The 17,836-nt window shown below is 36.5% G+C and overlaps 1 protein-coding gene across 1 annotated transcript; it reads right to left on the bottom strand.

Annotated features, from left to right (window-relative positions):
* Positions 1-53: 53 nt before the first annotated feature.
* Positions 54-17,204, bottom strand: BORA (BORA aurora kinase A activator). The gene is made up of 12 exons (XM_066571468.1): positions 17,038-17,204; positions 15,835-15,941; positions 13,473-13,518; positions 11,967-12,048; positions 10,680-10,745; positions 9,870-9,926; positions 8,100-8,317; positions 6,668-6,821; positions 4,983-5,581; positions 4,476-4,607; positions 2,846-3,023; positions 54-1,504 (listed from the first exon to the last, which is right to left on the bottom strand). The coding sequence occupies exons 1-12, from the start codon at positions 17,191-17,193 to the stop codon at positions 1,428-1,430; spliced, it is 1,872 nt and encodes a 623-aa protein (XP_066427565.1). The 5' UTR covers positions 17,194-17,204; the 3' UTR covers positions 54-1,427.
* Between the last annotated feature and the right edge of the window lie 632 nt (positions 17,205-17,836).

The following is a 17,836-nucleotide window of genomic DNA, read 5'->3' as shown; positions in this document are numbered from 1 at the left end:
TGTGCATTCTCTTTAGCACCTCAGAACTGAAAGAAGTAATTGAACAACATAGGTATTAAAGAAATGTCTTTATTCTGTTTCACTACTCAATTTACAATTAGACATGTTAAAGGACTCTCGTTAAAACTACTTATATTAATTTAATGTAAACAATGACCGTTTGTGCAATGTGTGCCAACCAATGCATTAAGAACAATTACAGAAACAGAATGGTCAAGTGATTTCCATGGTAATTTGCACAGGAGGTTTCTTCTACAAATCAGTTGTACAAACATCATAAAAAAATAGGCATGTTTCCATAAAATAAATATTTCCCATCTAACTGAAGACTACAAAACAGGACAAAAAATACAGACAATAGAGGTGGGAGCATCTTTAATCACTTCTCACATTCATCCATTTCTACTCTTACTCTTTTCTTAGCTTGAAGAAAATACTAATACAGGTTAAAATTAAATACTTTAGGGATTGCTTTTTTACTTGTGAATAGTTCAGAAGCCTCCAATCATTTAACATATTGAGAAAATAATTAAAAAACTTTGTTAAAAAGTAAAACCCAATTTTAAATTATACATGTAACTCAGAAAAATTCATAAACACATAATTTAGGCTACCCTGCTTAACGTTCACTAAGTTTACATTACTGTTTTAGTAATCACAATTGCAAAAATAAATCCTTTCTATAGTCCTTTTAATTGATTGTTGTTAAAATTATCATGAGAAACAGAAATGACACAAGGTCATACAAAACCTTTAAATCTCAGATAAGTTGTATCTGCTTCTGAGTGACAAAACTCAGAAGCTAAAGCTAAGAACATTTTGAAGGCCCTATTCTATAAAATTTGTTTTCCAGAAGTCTGAGTTCATCTCCTACTTTTAACAAAATTCATTCCTTAACAGTTACCAATTCAGTGTATTTCCAGCTTCTAGTAGACCACTGTGTGAAGACAATGAAACAGCTAATATAGGACACTAGATTCCATTACTGCCAATCCCACATGCATTACAGAAAGTGATTAAATACTTCTGTGTTTTTACAGAAGTAAAAATAGTACACATCATGTTTGCTCATTAGATTTCTAAAGTAAACTTTTTTATATTTATTTTTGCAATGTGAGATCTACAATCAAGTGATGTGGACAGACGTTTTCCTTTTTCTTAAATGCACTTTTCCGAAAGCCTTCACTAGGAAATTATTAATGGAAGTATTTCAAGAACTGTTCTAGTCAAACAACACACAACTCTCAGGTCTAACACATTGATTTTAATGCCAAGAGACTTGATTTTAATGCCAAGACATTCTGTTCACACCTCCCCTTTTGAGATTTTTTTTAAAATGCTGTCTTGCCTTCCAATTTAGATCTGACCAATATGACCAGTAGGTTTCAGGCCTAGTGTGCCAATAGCTGCTCATCAGCCACTGTCTGTCACTTTGGTACAAGCTTTTCTGTGAGTTGTGGAATAGAACAGAAAGCAGAACTTCCATCCAGTATCCTGGGACATCCTTGCCATGAAAAGAGATGATGACTGCTTCACCTGGAACACTTGTTAGAATGGACTTCTCTTTTACATTAATGAAGTTTACCAGAGCTCTACATACCAGAGCCCAAAAATACCAGTGTATCCCATAGTTCTTCTTTCCCTCTTGGTCACTAGGGCCACAAGATTGCCATATGGATTTTTTCCCCCAATTCACATTTATAAATTCCAGAAGGTTCTTTTAAACAAATACAAGCAAATTCAACTAAATCTGATTTGATTACACAAAGGGAGTTCTGGGCTTCTGACGCCCCCCTTCAATCCATCATTTTAATTAACTGATGGTTTTCTTGAAAGGATCAAAGGTTTGCTTGTATTAATACTTTTGGTAATAAATGGCACGCAAAAGTTAATTATTTTTTTTAAGGATTTACTAAGTATCTTGGTAATTTCTGTAAGCAACATAATAACACTAGGAATTAAGAAAGGCTGCACCATTTTCTTAGTGATAGTACTGAGACCAATGAATCTTATGGCACCTTCTTAGGTTCCTTCCAAAGATTACCAGAACATCAACTTGGACACAGTTGTTCTTCAGAGACACTGGTAGTGTCAGGTGATCAACTCCAAGTTTCGTACTAAAACAATTACCAAAGCCACAACACTAGCTTTTAATTTTAAGGTAACCAATAATACGTTTTACTTAAACCTAACTAACATCACAGATCTCTGTCAAGCCAAGGAAAAAGCTGTTTAGAGAATTACTAAACAACTTCTTTTGACATAAAGCTCATTTTATATTTCTAAGAGAACTAAACTTGGCATTTGCTCTCATCACACCCAAACAGTTCACTTCTGTCCAGTGACTTACTCTTGGTACTAGTGGTAGTATTTATGAAGCCACACAATATATCTGGCTGGAGAAAAGCAATCCAAAACCAGACTAATACCCCTTCCACTTTTCTTTCCCACAAAGAAGAATGTCTCTCATGCCTTTAGGAGGGACAAATCTTAAAATGTAAGTGATTTTGCAGTTATGCTGGTTCCTATGCAAGTTATCCTAGGCTGCTCATGGAATCCACCCTAGTCATAGAAGGAATACAATTCTGAAAAAAACCCTGTTGTTTCTCTGCACCAAATCTAGACACTTTAATTTTCAAAAAGGATCACTTAATGACACTTAGAAATTCTCAATAAGACCTGAAAAATCCCACATTATTTAAAAACTCCCTTAATATATATCAAACAGTTGATTACATTTGCATTAGAAAAGCAAAATAGTATATATAATCCAGGTAATTGAGGTCATATGTATAAAAATTTATTAGAAACCACAGATTAACTTCTCCATCAGAAAACTACATACCACTTTTGTGAAATCCCCGAACCTGATTTTCATTTTTATGTTTCCAAGCAGAAATGTTGCAAGTTGCATTTTGACCAAATACTGTGTTATGTGTTTTGGCTTTCTGAAAACAGGATTGCTTCTCAGGAGATTTTGTTCCCAGCAACTGATTGTCCTTATGGCTTAAAACAGAACACTCCTAGGTGAATAAGAAAAAGTTAGTTTTAAAACCATTTTAACAGAAATTCTCCCAAAGAAACAAGATCCAAGATTACTAACTGCAAATTTCAAGTATAGTAAGTACTTAAGTACCAACTCAACCCTTCTGAAATGAGAAAGAAATGAAGTAAAACGTTTTCCCTACACAGATATTTGAAACATGCTGTCTGCAAAAACTACCGCATTTCAAGGGCTCACATGAATGTCTGAATGAGCCTGACTTGAATATTTCAGCCAGCAATGTCTGTGCTTTTTTCTTTTTATTCCCTGGGGTTCTCAGTTGTAAGATCTGAATGAAGCACTTAATGCCTTCACACTTTACTCCTAATCTAAAAAGCAAAATTTGGCTTAGTCGGGACCCAGTAATTCAAGGACTAACAGTGGGAACTGAGTGACATTGGCAAGTCCGTCTAGGATGGGTTTGATACCAGACAAATGATTCTGGCAAGTACATGCACACATAAAATCCATGTCCAACAGAGTGACTGGGGCAGGAACTTAGATGAGAATTTTTAGAAGTTAATGACAAAATATCTATTGTTCTTGTAAGAGCATATTTGTCCTGGTCTTAAATGAACTTAAAATATGGTATCAGTGGTCTGTAAGACACCATCAGTCAGCACTTCCCCTGGCAGTGAAGTGGCTTTTAGCATGTCACATCCAGCAGTGAAGTCAGGGCTGAATGGGTTTACTTGAGGTTTTTTTAATAATCTGGTACTAATGGTCAGTACTGTCTCCCCTTGAAGGGCTTTCAAGACATAGCAGACCATAAACGACCAAGTTTGTAGCATCATGTGACCATAATTACTGAGAGGAGATGGTCTTTGCTCTCTTCTCCAAAGAAACTAGCCTTGCTTCCAATTCTCTGGAAGAAGTAGAACTCTTTCCTATCAGTCACAAGATTAAGGGGTTGGGAGCTTTGCTAGATATGTATTATCATTTGTAATGTGTTTTTCAGATAGGTCCTCAAAGGGCTTGTAAAAAGACTGTAACTATGCAGAAAGTTCCCCACCAAGTCAGCATGCCAGGTATGGTCTAGGACTCAACACTAAGTTTATAAAAATTAGCAGCAGACAATTTTTCTCCAGAAATGTCCTTCTCCATAGGCACATGCTTAAAACTTAGCAATAAATGAAGCAGCAAGAAGAAACAAAAATTATAGACTGACTACAATAGTCATGAACAGCCTCACTACTACTATTCATGCATATACCTCAGTATCCTCCAAAACAGCCTTTGCTTTATCATTAAACATTAATTTTTTTGCCAGTTTAAGATATTTGTCCTGCATTTATTCAATATAGTCTCTGAACTGACACTACATCAACATCTTTATCATCATCTGACACACTCTCCTCTCAGGGTCCCTGAAACCAAATAAAATGGGATGCTTTAGATGGGAAGCCTATCACTTTTTAAACAGAAATCCTACCTTTGTTCTAAGCAGCTGAGATTTATTCTGAAACACGATAGTGTTCACATCATTTTCTCTGCAACTGTTCTCAGCCCCTGCAGTATCCATAATGCTGTTTCCACAAGTCTGTGTATTGTAACCACTGTCCACCTGAAATCAAAAAGCTGGGCTTGAAAAATGTAGTCATTTAACACAAATAAATCCCTCATATACCTGGTATGATTTGCATTTGATTAACTGAACTTAATCCAACAAACCATCTATGACCAGTTAATAACAAAAGCAAATTGTTAACAGCATGAGTTTGGATCAAGTTAAATATACTAATGTACATAGCAACACAAAAATAATTGCTAGGCTAACTCCACCCAAAGAGGGGATGAAGGGAAGGGATGGATAAAAGCCACAATACTGCCTGGATGCCATATCCAGTAAGAGAAAATAACAATTACTTCCAGATTAGTATACGTATTCCAAGTTATGTTGAGCTCAGTTTTACAGAGAAACCAAAAATTGTATTTTTACCTGAATACTACTGTTGTCACAAGGAATTGCGCTGCTTTCTGCAAGAGGTGACATGCACATGCGAGAGCTTTCAATACTGAAAGTAATGCCTGTCATAAAGCTGGTCATTGGTGTATTGCTACTGCCAATTGTTTCTTTCATCCAAGTGTTTTCCTCCGACACTTCAGCTGCATCAGCCATGTCTACAGTATTATTTTCCTTTAAGCCTTCTATGTCCTGAAATGATGACAACCTTTGATGACAACCTTCTGAGCGATCTGGTGCAATAGACACAGTTGCCACCACGAGATGTGTACCATGTCCAAAAGTATCACTGTCTTCCTGATGTACCTTTATTCCATTATCCATTTCTGGGAAGCGAGCTTCTGCTGGAGAAGCGTTTTCCTTGTCCTCCTCATCCTCATGATTCTCAACTGCAATTGGTATTCTAATGACAGAAGTCTGATATTGGGCAGTTCCTCTACGGGCTCCAAGTCTCATAGGAGAGCAATTTTTAATTGGAGAACAACCATCTATGTAAGGACTTCTGGTACTTGGGGGTGTCATCCTACTTGAGGAAGAAGGAATATCTGGAGAACGAAATGTAAATTTTCTTTGGTCTGAAAAAAATGAGCAAAGTTTAACTTCACCTGATATCTTCACCTGATACCGTGATAGAAAAAACTCATCATTCTCAAGGCCCTGCAGTCCACTGAATAATTTATAGCAAACTACAGCGTATTTCACTGACTGTTGCCTCCCAACCCAACCAAACAAGCAAACCCAAAACCAAACCCATCACCCATACATACATTTTACCATGGAATATGGTAAAGGCAAGTTTTTATCCCACCAAATTTCTTTTCTATGACATCATTTGCTGTATTGGAGACCTTGTATTTTTAAATGTCATTACTATACAGTATTCAAAGGGAAATGGGTGAAGGCTGGTTTAGTATAGTCCATTAGTCCCCCATTCATTTTTTCCTAAACAAATGTCAATACACAATCTATAGGCATTTAAATTTTTTGGCAGCAATGAATTTTAAAGATCAAACAAGTGAGAAAACACCTGTGCAACATCATCCATATATAATGGTGTAAAATACCATTAATCAAAATGTGTAAAAGTCATGTATAAATATGTGTAATCATGCCAAAGCTGTACAAATCATGTATAAACAAGGCATTAAGCCTTACCAGGTACAGACACAGCATGAAACAGTGACATTTCCTAGAGCAATGAGGACATAAAGTGTTTGTGATTTCTTCATTAGTCATTTCATTTCAAATAATCTTCATGATGGCATGATTTGAAAGCTCAAGTTAAACAGTCTTTGCCCACTGATATTAAAATGCTTCAGGCTGGGCCAAATCAGAATTGTAACCTGACTAAATTCAGGCATGTGGTTTTAAAACCCCTCCTACAATAGATTAAATTAACCCTTTTATCTTTTCTTCATTCTTATTGGGTCTCAGTGCCTTCTTCTGAAATATTTTCCCTAGTTGATGAGTTGCAAGCATATACACTTCATTGTTTCACATATTTCACTGCTGAACAGCAGATGTGTTATACAGGAAACTGCTGGTCTGCCAAGCACAGAAATGCCTCTCCAAAAGAAAAACGTTCCAGTAAGAATTTTGAAGTTTTTATAGTAAAAATCTATTACTCAACATAGAGTAATACATATACAACTAAACCATACCTGAGAGTGGTGTTTTTCTTATGTGAAAAGCAATTGGTGAAAAAGCAGGAGAACCATTAGGTGCAGGAGACCCCTCTGAAAATGGGGGACTGGTTATACTTCCTAGACTATAAGCTCTTGTTCCTCCCTGAATAGGACTTGATGAAAACTGACCCTTCAGAAAGGAGAAAGGGGAAAAAATAAATTTAAAAAAATCAAACCCACAGAGCATTATTTTTATAATGTAAACTATGGCTAACATGTATATATAAAATTGTTTTAACTCAAATGCTTAATATGGCAGCACTGGGAAGGACTAATCCTTTACAATGACAATCTCTAGTTTAGCTTAAATATTCCAATTGCAGCTCTTCACCTGGACCTTATGCCTCCACATAGGGGAAAAGAGCAATGGACAGAAACTGTCACCTAATACCAGCTAGGACTATTTTATCCACTATACTTAAGAACTATGAGAAATGTAAATAGGGAATAAATGCTATGTATCTAGTCAAGTGTTTAATCTAAATTTCTTACTTATATCACTGCAGATAAAAATCAGCCACTATTTATATTTTAATGTAATCCAATGTACTTAATTCAGCAGTAGATACAAAAGTGGTTCTCCTTAAGAAAAGAGAATGACCTTACTTAAGACTATCATGCAACTAAACAAAAAAAAAACAAAACAAAAAAACCCCCTCCAAATAAACAACAACAAAAACCCGAGACCCACTCCCTCACCCACCCATCACTTCTGGCCCTATAAATATATTGTAGGAATTCTTTACTAGGTTACCTTTTTTTTTTTAAGCTACACTATCCTAGTGTAGGTAGGTTTTTCCCATGCACTTCAAACCACCCCACAGATGAAAATACATCACCTAAACCACTTTAGCTATGTCCACATGGGGATAAGGTTCATCTTGTTTAATTTAAAAAATGGACATTTTGTTTTGTGTTCTAATAAATGTCTATTCATCTGAAAACTCTGGCCAATGGGAAAGAAAAAGGCATATTTAGCACTGCACTTCAAAGATCCACAAATCATTTCTTCCACTATAAATGAGCTTATGATATTTAAAGGAAATATAATTATATCACATGTTCATATCAACTGTTATTGTAGGCAGCAATTCATGAATTTAAACAGGACATTTTGTAGACACATTTTATGGGCAAAAAAAGGTTTTAACATGCTTTCAGCATGTCTTTTGTATGTTTTAATTCCTACTCCCTTTTCATAACAAAATTAAAACATGATTCCCAATACAAAAGAAGAGCAGCACAACGAAATAATTTGAATAATAAGAAGTCAGAAATATATTCTTTCAGGACTTTTGTTCACTTTTTTTTTCAGAATTTGGAAAAAAAAAAAACAAAGCCAAGTTTTAGTCTAACTCCTACTCCCCCATAAAGTACATCTGACCCAGCCTACAAACGGGCTACTTACTGAACTAGATGTGTCCAGAGGGCTTCTGCACCGAACTGGAGATAATTCTATGGAACAAAGCACTCCAAGTGGCTGACTACCACATGGACTATGCAAAGAAGGGGACAAACATGCAGATACATTCCCATTCTCTTCTAAAAACAGCTTTCTTCTGAGTGATGAAGAGCTCAGATTTTCCTGAGACTGATCTGCAAATTCATCAGTTCTAAAATATTCACCTGGAAATGTGGGGGGAAAATTGTTTCCAATACGAATGTAGAAAAAAAAATACATTCCATTACAGGAATTAAAACATTTAACCTAATTAAATTAAAACATTTAATCTAATTTACCAATACAGCAACTAATTAATCTATTTAGGCACCTATCCCAAAGGACTGCTTGTCATCCCGACAAATGTCACCTCTGTCTACTAAGGGTAGTTCCACTTCTGCCTCTCATCCCTTAGTACTGAAGTCTGAACTTAAAAAAATAAAAACATTGGCTTCTATATACTTATTGATCTTTCTCCAGAACTGTATTATTGCTCACATCTGAGCTGTCAAACAGGGATTATTTTACTACCCAAGAAAACCTAGACTCTTTTTCAGGTCTCCCATATGCTTTGATGGTCTTCATGATACATCCAGAGGCAAACCAGATTAGACTTAAAAAAGTACAAGTAGTTAGCTGTTTACAGTAGGAAAGCATAAACTAAGACCCATTAAAATATGCTCAGGTTTACCAGATTATTTTAGGTTTTTTATCTCTTGTTCTATTCTAGTTGGATATTCCCTGTAGGAAAAAATTTTCATCAACTCCCAAACTATGTATTGATGGAAGCATTTGTTAAGACAAAAAACAAAGGCAATAAATATGTTTTGCTGGCCCACAGTCATGGTTCTGAATTTCAGCACTGGGATAGGAGCATGCAGCCAAAATGCTCTGAGCTGGCTGTACCCACTGTTTCTACCTATGAGCTGTAAGATCAGCCCCTTCCTGCCCCCTTGCCTGAGAAGGTGGCAGCAATTGCTTGATGCAGCATCTATAATCAGACAGTTAATTTGGACTCCTGCCTCCTCACTCTGCAGTCATGGCTTTTTTGCCACCACACAACTTCTAGTACCCACCATGGTTTCAGGTACAGTAAAGCCAGAGTTACAGCTCAGCTTTACTCAAGGCAAGGTTGAGCTTTGAGACTCCTGGCTGGCATCTGTACAAACAGCTCTGGTAAGACAAATTACTGCTCTGTTTGTGTGTTTGGGAGAGGAACAGGCTATCTAGAATTACAGAGCATCCTGAGCTGGAAGGGACACAAAGGGATCATTGAAGTCCAACTCCTGGCCCTGCACAGGACTTCCCAAGAGCCACACCATGTCCCTGGGAGCATTGGCCAAATGCTTCTTTAACTCTGTCAGGCTGGTGCTGTGACCACTTCCCTGGGGAGCCTGTTCCAGTGCCCAACCACCCTCTGATATCCAACCTAAACAGCCCCTGACAAAACTTCAGGCCATTCCCACAGGTCCTGTCAGTGGTCACCAGAGAAAAGAGACAAATGCCTGCCCCTTCTCTTCCCCTCATGATGAAACTGTAGAAGGCAATGAGGTCTCCCCTCAACCACCTGCAGGCAGAACAATTTCCAGTCATGCAGTAACTGCCTATTTAGAATACATAAAACTTTCATTCGTACATTTAGTTTTCAGTATTTCATAAGACAAACCCAGCCAACATTACAAAACCAAGTTTTCTATTTAGACATTCATAATTAAATTTAGGTATTACATTACATACCTAGTATTTTCTCTAAATTAAAATCCACTGGCAAGGACAGTACTGTCTGACAAGCAGCTGCAACGAATAAAACCAACAAAATTAGCTTACAGTGAGACCTTTTGCTAAAGCTGTAGAAACAAAAATTCACTTACAAATTGCACTGCAATTGAGGTATTTAAATTACAGTTGCAATAAGGAAAAGTGTTTGAAGTACGATTCTGATTTAACAACACCGCATGCAGCACACTAGGCTCAGAGATAAAAACCCAAGAGGTTTAGGAATGCCTCTCTAGAGGCTTTTATGTTAACTGAGAAGAGAGGTCTCTGAAGAAAGTAAGGATTCAAAATGAAGTTGCAGAAAAATCAAAATACCTTGGGCAAAAACAGTTACTATTTATCTAAAACAATACAGTTTAAAATATGTATTAGGATTTCTGATATTTATTTGGCATAGAAAATAATCATGATTTTCTAACACAAAACAATCCAGCATATTAAAGGTTTTTCAAAACTTATAATTTACTTATAAATCTGAAGCTCACATTCACTTTTTAATCCAGAAAAAGTAGACACTGAGTTGGAAAAAATGCACTCCACAGTCTACAGAGGACTTATTTTTTTACTTGAAAAAATACAAGGGAGTAAAATAGAATTAAATTCCTATGAGAAATGGATATTAAAATTAACAGTACCATACAGTTCAAGAAAAACTATTTCTACAGTAACACTAACAAGCAAATAATTTCCTTTTGAAATTAAATATCCATCAAAAATGCATTATTTTTGTTCACAGAAAGCCTGTAATTTTAGGCATTGCCTTTTACTCACCATTGCTTTTCCCAGGCTGCAAGCTCAGCTGTCTTCCAATCGGGGAGATGTTATTTATATCTATGGCTGGAAAACATAGAACTTAAATTTAAACATGCACTGTACATAGTTTTGAAATGTAGCAACATTAAGTTAAAATACATAATACAACCAAACAAAACTTTTGCATCAATGTTTGGAAGAGATTAGAAAGGAGTACTGAGAAAAAAATTACCATTATAGCTATCAAGAGAATTTCAGCATGTTTCTATCCAAAAAAAGCTTAGCGAAGTAGCATCAACATTGCCCAAAACTTTGTCTCCTCCTGTCTCTAGATGACACAGATTTAAAACAAATTAGTTCATGCTTAGCTAAACAGGCTGTGTTCAAGTAAAGCACATTTCCAGAAAATCATTCAGTCTGGACTGGAGAAAAGTGAAGATACACTTCAACTTTTTTTTTATGCAGCTGAAGAACACATGAGACTATTTTCTTCCTCCATTCACTTTACCAGCTTTCAGATTATGCCTTATGTTTTCTGCCCTTAAAGTGACCATATTACAACTGACAATTGAAGAACTATCCACAAGCTGCATTTCCTTGATAAAAAATTTAACAGCTTAGCCTTTTCCAAATCTTCCAAGAGTCTCCACTTACTTCAGACTTTCATATCAAACAACAGGGCATGCAAACAGTACTTTATAGCTCACATTTTCCATCTTGTAATCAATTTGTTTTGTATTCTGCTGGTTATATATAAACTTCAATAAAAGCATTAAGAACAAAATCCAACAGTGGCATAAATGAAACAAATTTAGAAAACCCACCACCACTAGTGACAGTGAGCTAGCAGGATGACAACAGGAATTTATGCTGCTAGTAAAAGAATACAGAATTCTATTTCCAATATGCTTTATGGTGAGGAAAGCAGCTGGAATAAGAGGACATGCAACTAGCTGAAGAAAAAAAGTGAAGTAGAAGACTTGGCTATTACTGGTATCAACACAGTTGATAGTTACAGATACAAAGTTATGTGTGTAAATTAAAATGCTTGCAGACAGATAATTAATGGAGAAAAATTTAAGAACAAAGACCAAGAATAAGTAAAAGGAAAATTATACAAGACTTTCAATTAAGAAATAATTTTTAAACAAAGAAAGCACTTGGCAACAACAGCTGAAAATCAATCAGTTGTACCATATTTTATCCCTGGTTCTTAACATTTAAATTGAGGTTGAAAAAAAAAATATGCTTGATAAACTCTCCAAAAGCTATATTATTTTGGGTGGACACAAAAAAGCAACTTACATTTAGTTGAATTAAACTGAGAAACTTGTTTGCCTTCATGTTCAGTCCAAGGAGAAGGAACGATGAGTTTTTTTGTGAAAAACTGGAGTAGAATAAAAACAAATCATCTCAGCACTTTTTAAAATTTTCAACTTTAAATTTAGACTAGTACCCTGAACAAGAAAAGAAAATGTAGAACATTCCATTATTGGAGGCCCAAAGAGGTTAAAGAAAAAACAATTTGATTTGAAGACCCCTATGCTCTTTATGACCCACAGCACCTCAGATCTTTCAAGTTTGCAGAGTGAAAACTACACACAAGTTTCACTTAGCAGTAATTAATCATTTTAAAAATTGAATTGTCACTACCATGCTTCTAGCATAGTAGTTTAAAAATAATTAGTTTTAAAATTTCAGTTTGTTATGTTTTGTTTTGACAATTAAGAATTTCATAGAAGTGACAGACACCGCAGTAACAGTAAAAGTGATAAACCAAAGCTTTTTGGCAACATTATTAGTGCCAGTGTATTTAGCTAAACTGGTTAGTGGTAAAACACTTTTGAATACTGGCAGTTCAGTCTTTTTCTGTGAACCAGAAACTGTCTACCATCACAGTTGCACTGAGAAACACCCTGATGCTAAGGAGACAACCAAAATTACAAAGCTTCAAGAAACACATGGCAAATCCTGTTCTCAAAAAAATGCACGACTCAAAGTAAACGAAAAAAACTTAGCTTGAAGCATGCAGCTATTAAAGGTATAACTTTTATCAGAGACAGGGTTTCAAGCTGTTCAGCTGCATAATCCATTAGGTTATACCTCACAAAGAGGAAACACCCCTTTTAATGCAAATTTAGAACAGAGCATCTTAGCTGCAGGTCAACTACCCAGCTCTTTTATGGAACCATAAAACATTTCTTGTTTGTAGAGACAGAAACTGATAGACCTGCCTATCAGAGACTTATCTTATTTTTTTTATTGAAAACAACATTGGAGATTTCTGCAGTGAATATTTTTAACATTTCATTTTTCCTTCTCTGCTAGCCAAATGAATAGTGAAAAACAAAATGAAAAACGGATGGGAAAATACAAGCTACCAGAATCAAGTCTTCCATCCAACAAAGCAGACTTTGGAAGAATGAAAAAACAAAACAAAACAAAAAAACAACAAACCCACACAAATTCTCCAATATTTCAAAAAATGCAGTATCACTCTAGCTGTTACTGTAAACTCCCAAATTCTCAATCATTGTTTCTAACCTGAAGTTAGTAAGAGTTCTATTACAGCCACATTACCACTAGTCAAGAAAAACAAAAGAAAAAAATCTCTTGTTTTGACCTACATGTGTTCTGAAAGAAGAGGGGAAGAAAAGGAGCGTGTGGATTCCCAGCTACAACTGCAAGGGATGAGGGCACAAAATTACTTTCTTACTGAAATACAATAGGCTTCTGGGTTTTGAAATCCTGTAAAAGACGTGAATCTTTTCTGTAGACAAATCAATATTTGATAGCATGAAGTTTTATTACCTCCTCAATAGCTTTTTGCCTTCTGTCTTCTGTCTCCTTATCAATTCTAAGTAACAAATGAAAAACAACTCAATTATCAAAACCATCACATAAGTTGGAAAAGATGTAAAGTCCAGCCATATAATAATTTATAGATGCTCAAGAGGAACTTAATAAATTAAATTGCACTAAACCCTAAATCTGATGATGTTTTTACTCTTACATGCAATGATCTCATACATAAATTTAGAAACATAAATGCACTTCTCAATTCAGTTGATTTGAAAAATATTTGTACCATTTAAAAGTACATAATAGCAAACATTCTGCTTACTCAGCATGTCTGGACAAAAACTCAATCATAACTGATCTTCCAGAATAATTTTATATGAACATATTTTACTATTAAAATTCACATGAGATTAGACTTGCACTATAAAACCAAGCAGACTAAAAAACTGAGCTGTAAGGAATTAAAAGGCAACTGAAAACACTCCTGGAATTTGCACACTCAAATTCCTGACACAGCCCACTTTCCCAGCACAGAGTTCTCTCTAGTGAAATACCCAGTCTGCCACAGCTTCTTCAGTTTCAGTTTCTACCATATTTCAGTTTCTAACAATGACAATATTTCCTTATGCAGCTTTTAACTTGTTTTTAAAAAAATATTGTAGTTACTTCATGATGTGTGAGATTCTGTATTTATATTTCCTCTAACGGTCACCTTCAATCCTGACTTTCAGTTACTACAGTGTAATTTACTGTAAAATTTTTTGAAGCTTATAAACGTTCATCATTTTCTTAGCTGAACCACCTAATACTTTCATTCACAGTTCATATACCTGAATTACCCTTGAATAATTTTAGAAATCAGTCAGATAACAAGATATTATTAGATACACAAGCACACACAGATGTGACAAATACATAAACTCTCACAGCTCTCTCTTTTATACCTATCAGACTTCAAATATATCTGCAATGTTTGGACATGCCACCTTCAACTACATCTGCCTAGATGATGCTGAAGTGACAGATCTATGAAGGCTCTTGCAGATTATTATACCAAAAAACAAGCATACAATCCCTGTGGATTCATGTATGTGTATGCAAGCATGGACACAGCAAATCTACACACAGTCAAACTAGCCTCTTTCTAGTCACAGCAGATAGTTTAAAAAAAAATGAACCACAGTGATTATGAAACAGTGGGACAGACTGAAAGGACCCACTGAGACAATGCATGTTTATATCTATAGGCCATGTCACTCATCATCACTGGAACTGTCACCCAAGTCTTCTCCATTAAAGCTAGTTTATCTGAGTAAGGTTCCAGAAACAATGTAATTAACTCCCTAAAAACATTAGGCTTAAGGCTTTAAAACATATAAAAAGCATTAGTCTGAAACCTACTGACTGCTAGAGAAATGACAGGAAACATTAAGACCTGGTGATTCAGATACAGCTGGGGACAGTAATAGTCCTACAGTTTTTATTATTCAAAAAGAGAGCTGTAGGTTCAGTCAGACACTAAAACCAGTAAGTTTTTGTGATGAGGGTGTTGAAACACTGGAAAAGGTTGCTTGGAATCCCTGGAAACATTCAAAATCAAGGCGGATGCGACTGAGCAATCTGATCTAGACAGGACAGGTTCATTCCTCTATTCCTGCAGTGCTTCATGCCTTGAGGAGCAGTTCCTTCTGCAGGTTTGTATCTGAGAAATGTACAGGACAGTCTACAGGGTTCACCATTAAGGTTCTCCCTGGCTACTTTCACTTGGCACCCTCTACCACTTGCATGTCAAGTTATCCCTCAAGATAAGTTCCAAATACCAAGACATTTTACCCACCCATTTTTCTCATGCAAGTTATTTCAGAGAAGGAAAAAAAGTTGAGGTAAGGTTCCCAAACTACTTCAAGTAACTAGCACTGGAGCCCCCTCCTTCACATTAATCTATACCTTTGAAAGAGACTGCTGGGGCTTCCCCAGCAAGTTTCCCCAGCACGTCTACCCTTCTGCAGGAGCCCCAGGACCAAAGAAACCTCACTATGGAGCACTCTGAGAAGATAAACTGTGTTGTAACAAGGAGCAGAAGAGGTAGCCTGGTAATGATCACTGGCAAGACATTTTCTTGCTTCCACTAGCTGCTTTTATCTGGCTGTCTTCCAAACTGCAATCAGAGTGAATCAGCAGCTCTTAACACTAAAAGGAAGCAACACAGAGGTAGCCTCATCTAAATATTATATCATCATCATGTAAAAAATTGTGTAAAAAGATTTTATTAAAAAGTCTTTAATGCTATGCTGAAATGTTAATAAAGCATAAGAACAAGTATACTAGTATTAAAGGTAAGTTAGCTGCATAAAAATAAATTGTAAGTTACCTAGCACGGCTCAAATACATTCCTTGGCGTCGAATGTCTTCCGAGTCTATTTCCACAGGATTTATTAGAGCAAGCTGATCAATAGACCATCTGAATTTTCCTGGTGTCTAAAGAAAGAAACAGGCATCTTAATGCTTGCTATTCTAAAGAGAAAAATAAAACCACAGGACAAATCTCAATGGAACAATACAATCACAGCTTCCATGTAGTTTCTGTCAAAACCAATCAAAATGTTAAATGTTTAAATGTTTTAATCATTTAAATCCTATTTAAATGATCTACTCTAAAAAAAGTAAGTCAGTCAGGCTTCTTATCCTGCTGGTAGTAATATTGAAGTGGAAGATTACAGCTGGTACTCACAAACCAAGGTGTCAGTTTCTTCTCAATTCCTATGGACAGGTCTACTAAAGATATATAATTTGGGATGAACTTAAATTGCTTCTTCAATCCAAACTGTGGCTCCACAGAAACTCAGTATCCTAACCCAAGTTATCCAAGTAATAGAGCAGTCTTCCTTTCAGTTCCCATTTCTAAGACCAGAGCTGCAAATGCCTGCACATTCTGCAACGCTTCCCTCATAAATGCCACACACAGGGCACAGCAAAATCCAATTCAGAAATAAGAAGCTTCATGCCTTTATTTAACAAAGTACCGTTCAAATATATTTGGAGAAGTAACTACCAAGTGAGTCTTTTTAGTTTCATTAGTAGATTCACCTCAACTGCTTATCAGAAAATAATTTCAACTGCAAACTAGTATGTGATTTGCAATGAAAAAACCAGTCACAGATACACAAAATCATTGACTTGAGTACACAAACAGCTCACAACATAAGTGCAATTTGCATAAGTTTTTTTTTTTGCAACCGGCCTACTCAGCATCTAAGTAGAAACTGGTTTTCTGCACTGTAAGTAGTACCAGAGTACCACATCCAACAACTAGTCTTATCTACTTTCTACTGGTTTTAGCACTCAATCACTAATATCTAAAGACAAAATAAATTTAGGCAGGGAGGAAGACTAAGTGGCAATATTAGTATTTAAAAGCAGCACAGTTCTGTGAAGAGAAGGAACTCCAAATGCCACCAAAGCTCTTTAATTTAGTACGTATGTTGAAGTACACTAAACAAAATACCCCTTTTAATACATTTGAAAATATTAGCACAACATCTGTATAGTTACACAACTAACGACTAGATCTTACAGATGAGGATTTCGTTGACTTAAAGACTGAAGGACTGGAAACAATCTGCTCCTGAAGAGTGTAATAATCACTGGGACTTTCAAAAGGGTTCAGAATTGTGACTCGTCCTGGAGTTTCTGGCGTTATCTGCATTTTAGCTTCTTCTGTATCACCCATAACACTAAGCTATACCTGAAAAACAGGGAGAGCAAAATTAGGGATAACAACGAAATCACACTTTTGACATTTTAGGGCCACCCTGAAGGCCTTGGGCAGAGAGAATTAATCATTTTAAGGAACAAGCAACATTTCAAAAACGAAGTTAGCTATGGATTGGACCTAATGGCATAAAGTTAATAAATAAGGCTGGTACGAACAACTGCAAGCAAAGAGAAACTACGAAAACGAGTTAAGAAAGAACACGAAAAGAGGGATTAAGAAAGGCCAAGCAAACACCCAAACAAGGGCAAAACAACAAGCAAACAAGACAAAAATCCAAAAACAAACAAACAAACAAAAAAAAACCCCAGCTAACACCAGAAGTGACCGAACAGCCCCAGCGGCCAGGGCAGCAATAACGCCCCGGGCGGGTCCCGGGCGCTAAAACCGCCCGCCTTCCGCCTCAACGGGCCGGGGCAGCCCCGGGCCTCGCGGGGCCCCGGCAGAAGGCACCTCCCGGGCCCCGGCCGCGAAGGGAACGGGAACCCCGGGGGAAGCGGCCCCGCTGAGCCCCTCCTCACGCTTCTCCCCGGGACGGTGCCACCGCGCCGAGCCTCTCGCCGCTCTCCCAAACCCCGCCGCCGAGGAGGCGATGCCGGGT

This window comes from Molothrus aeneus, chromosome 2 (assembly GCF_037042795.1).
Source record: "Molothrus aeneus isolate 106 chromosome 2, BPBGC_Maene_1.0, whole genome shotgun sequence".
NCBI classification, from domain to species: domain Eukaryota; kingdom Metazoa; phylum Chordata; class Aves; order Passeriformes; family Icteridae; genus Molothrus; species Molothrus aeneus.
Note: the sequence above shows the minus strand (reverse complement) of the source record. Positions and strands in the feature narration are given on the sequence as shown.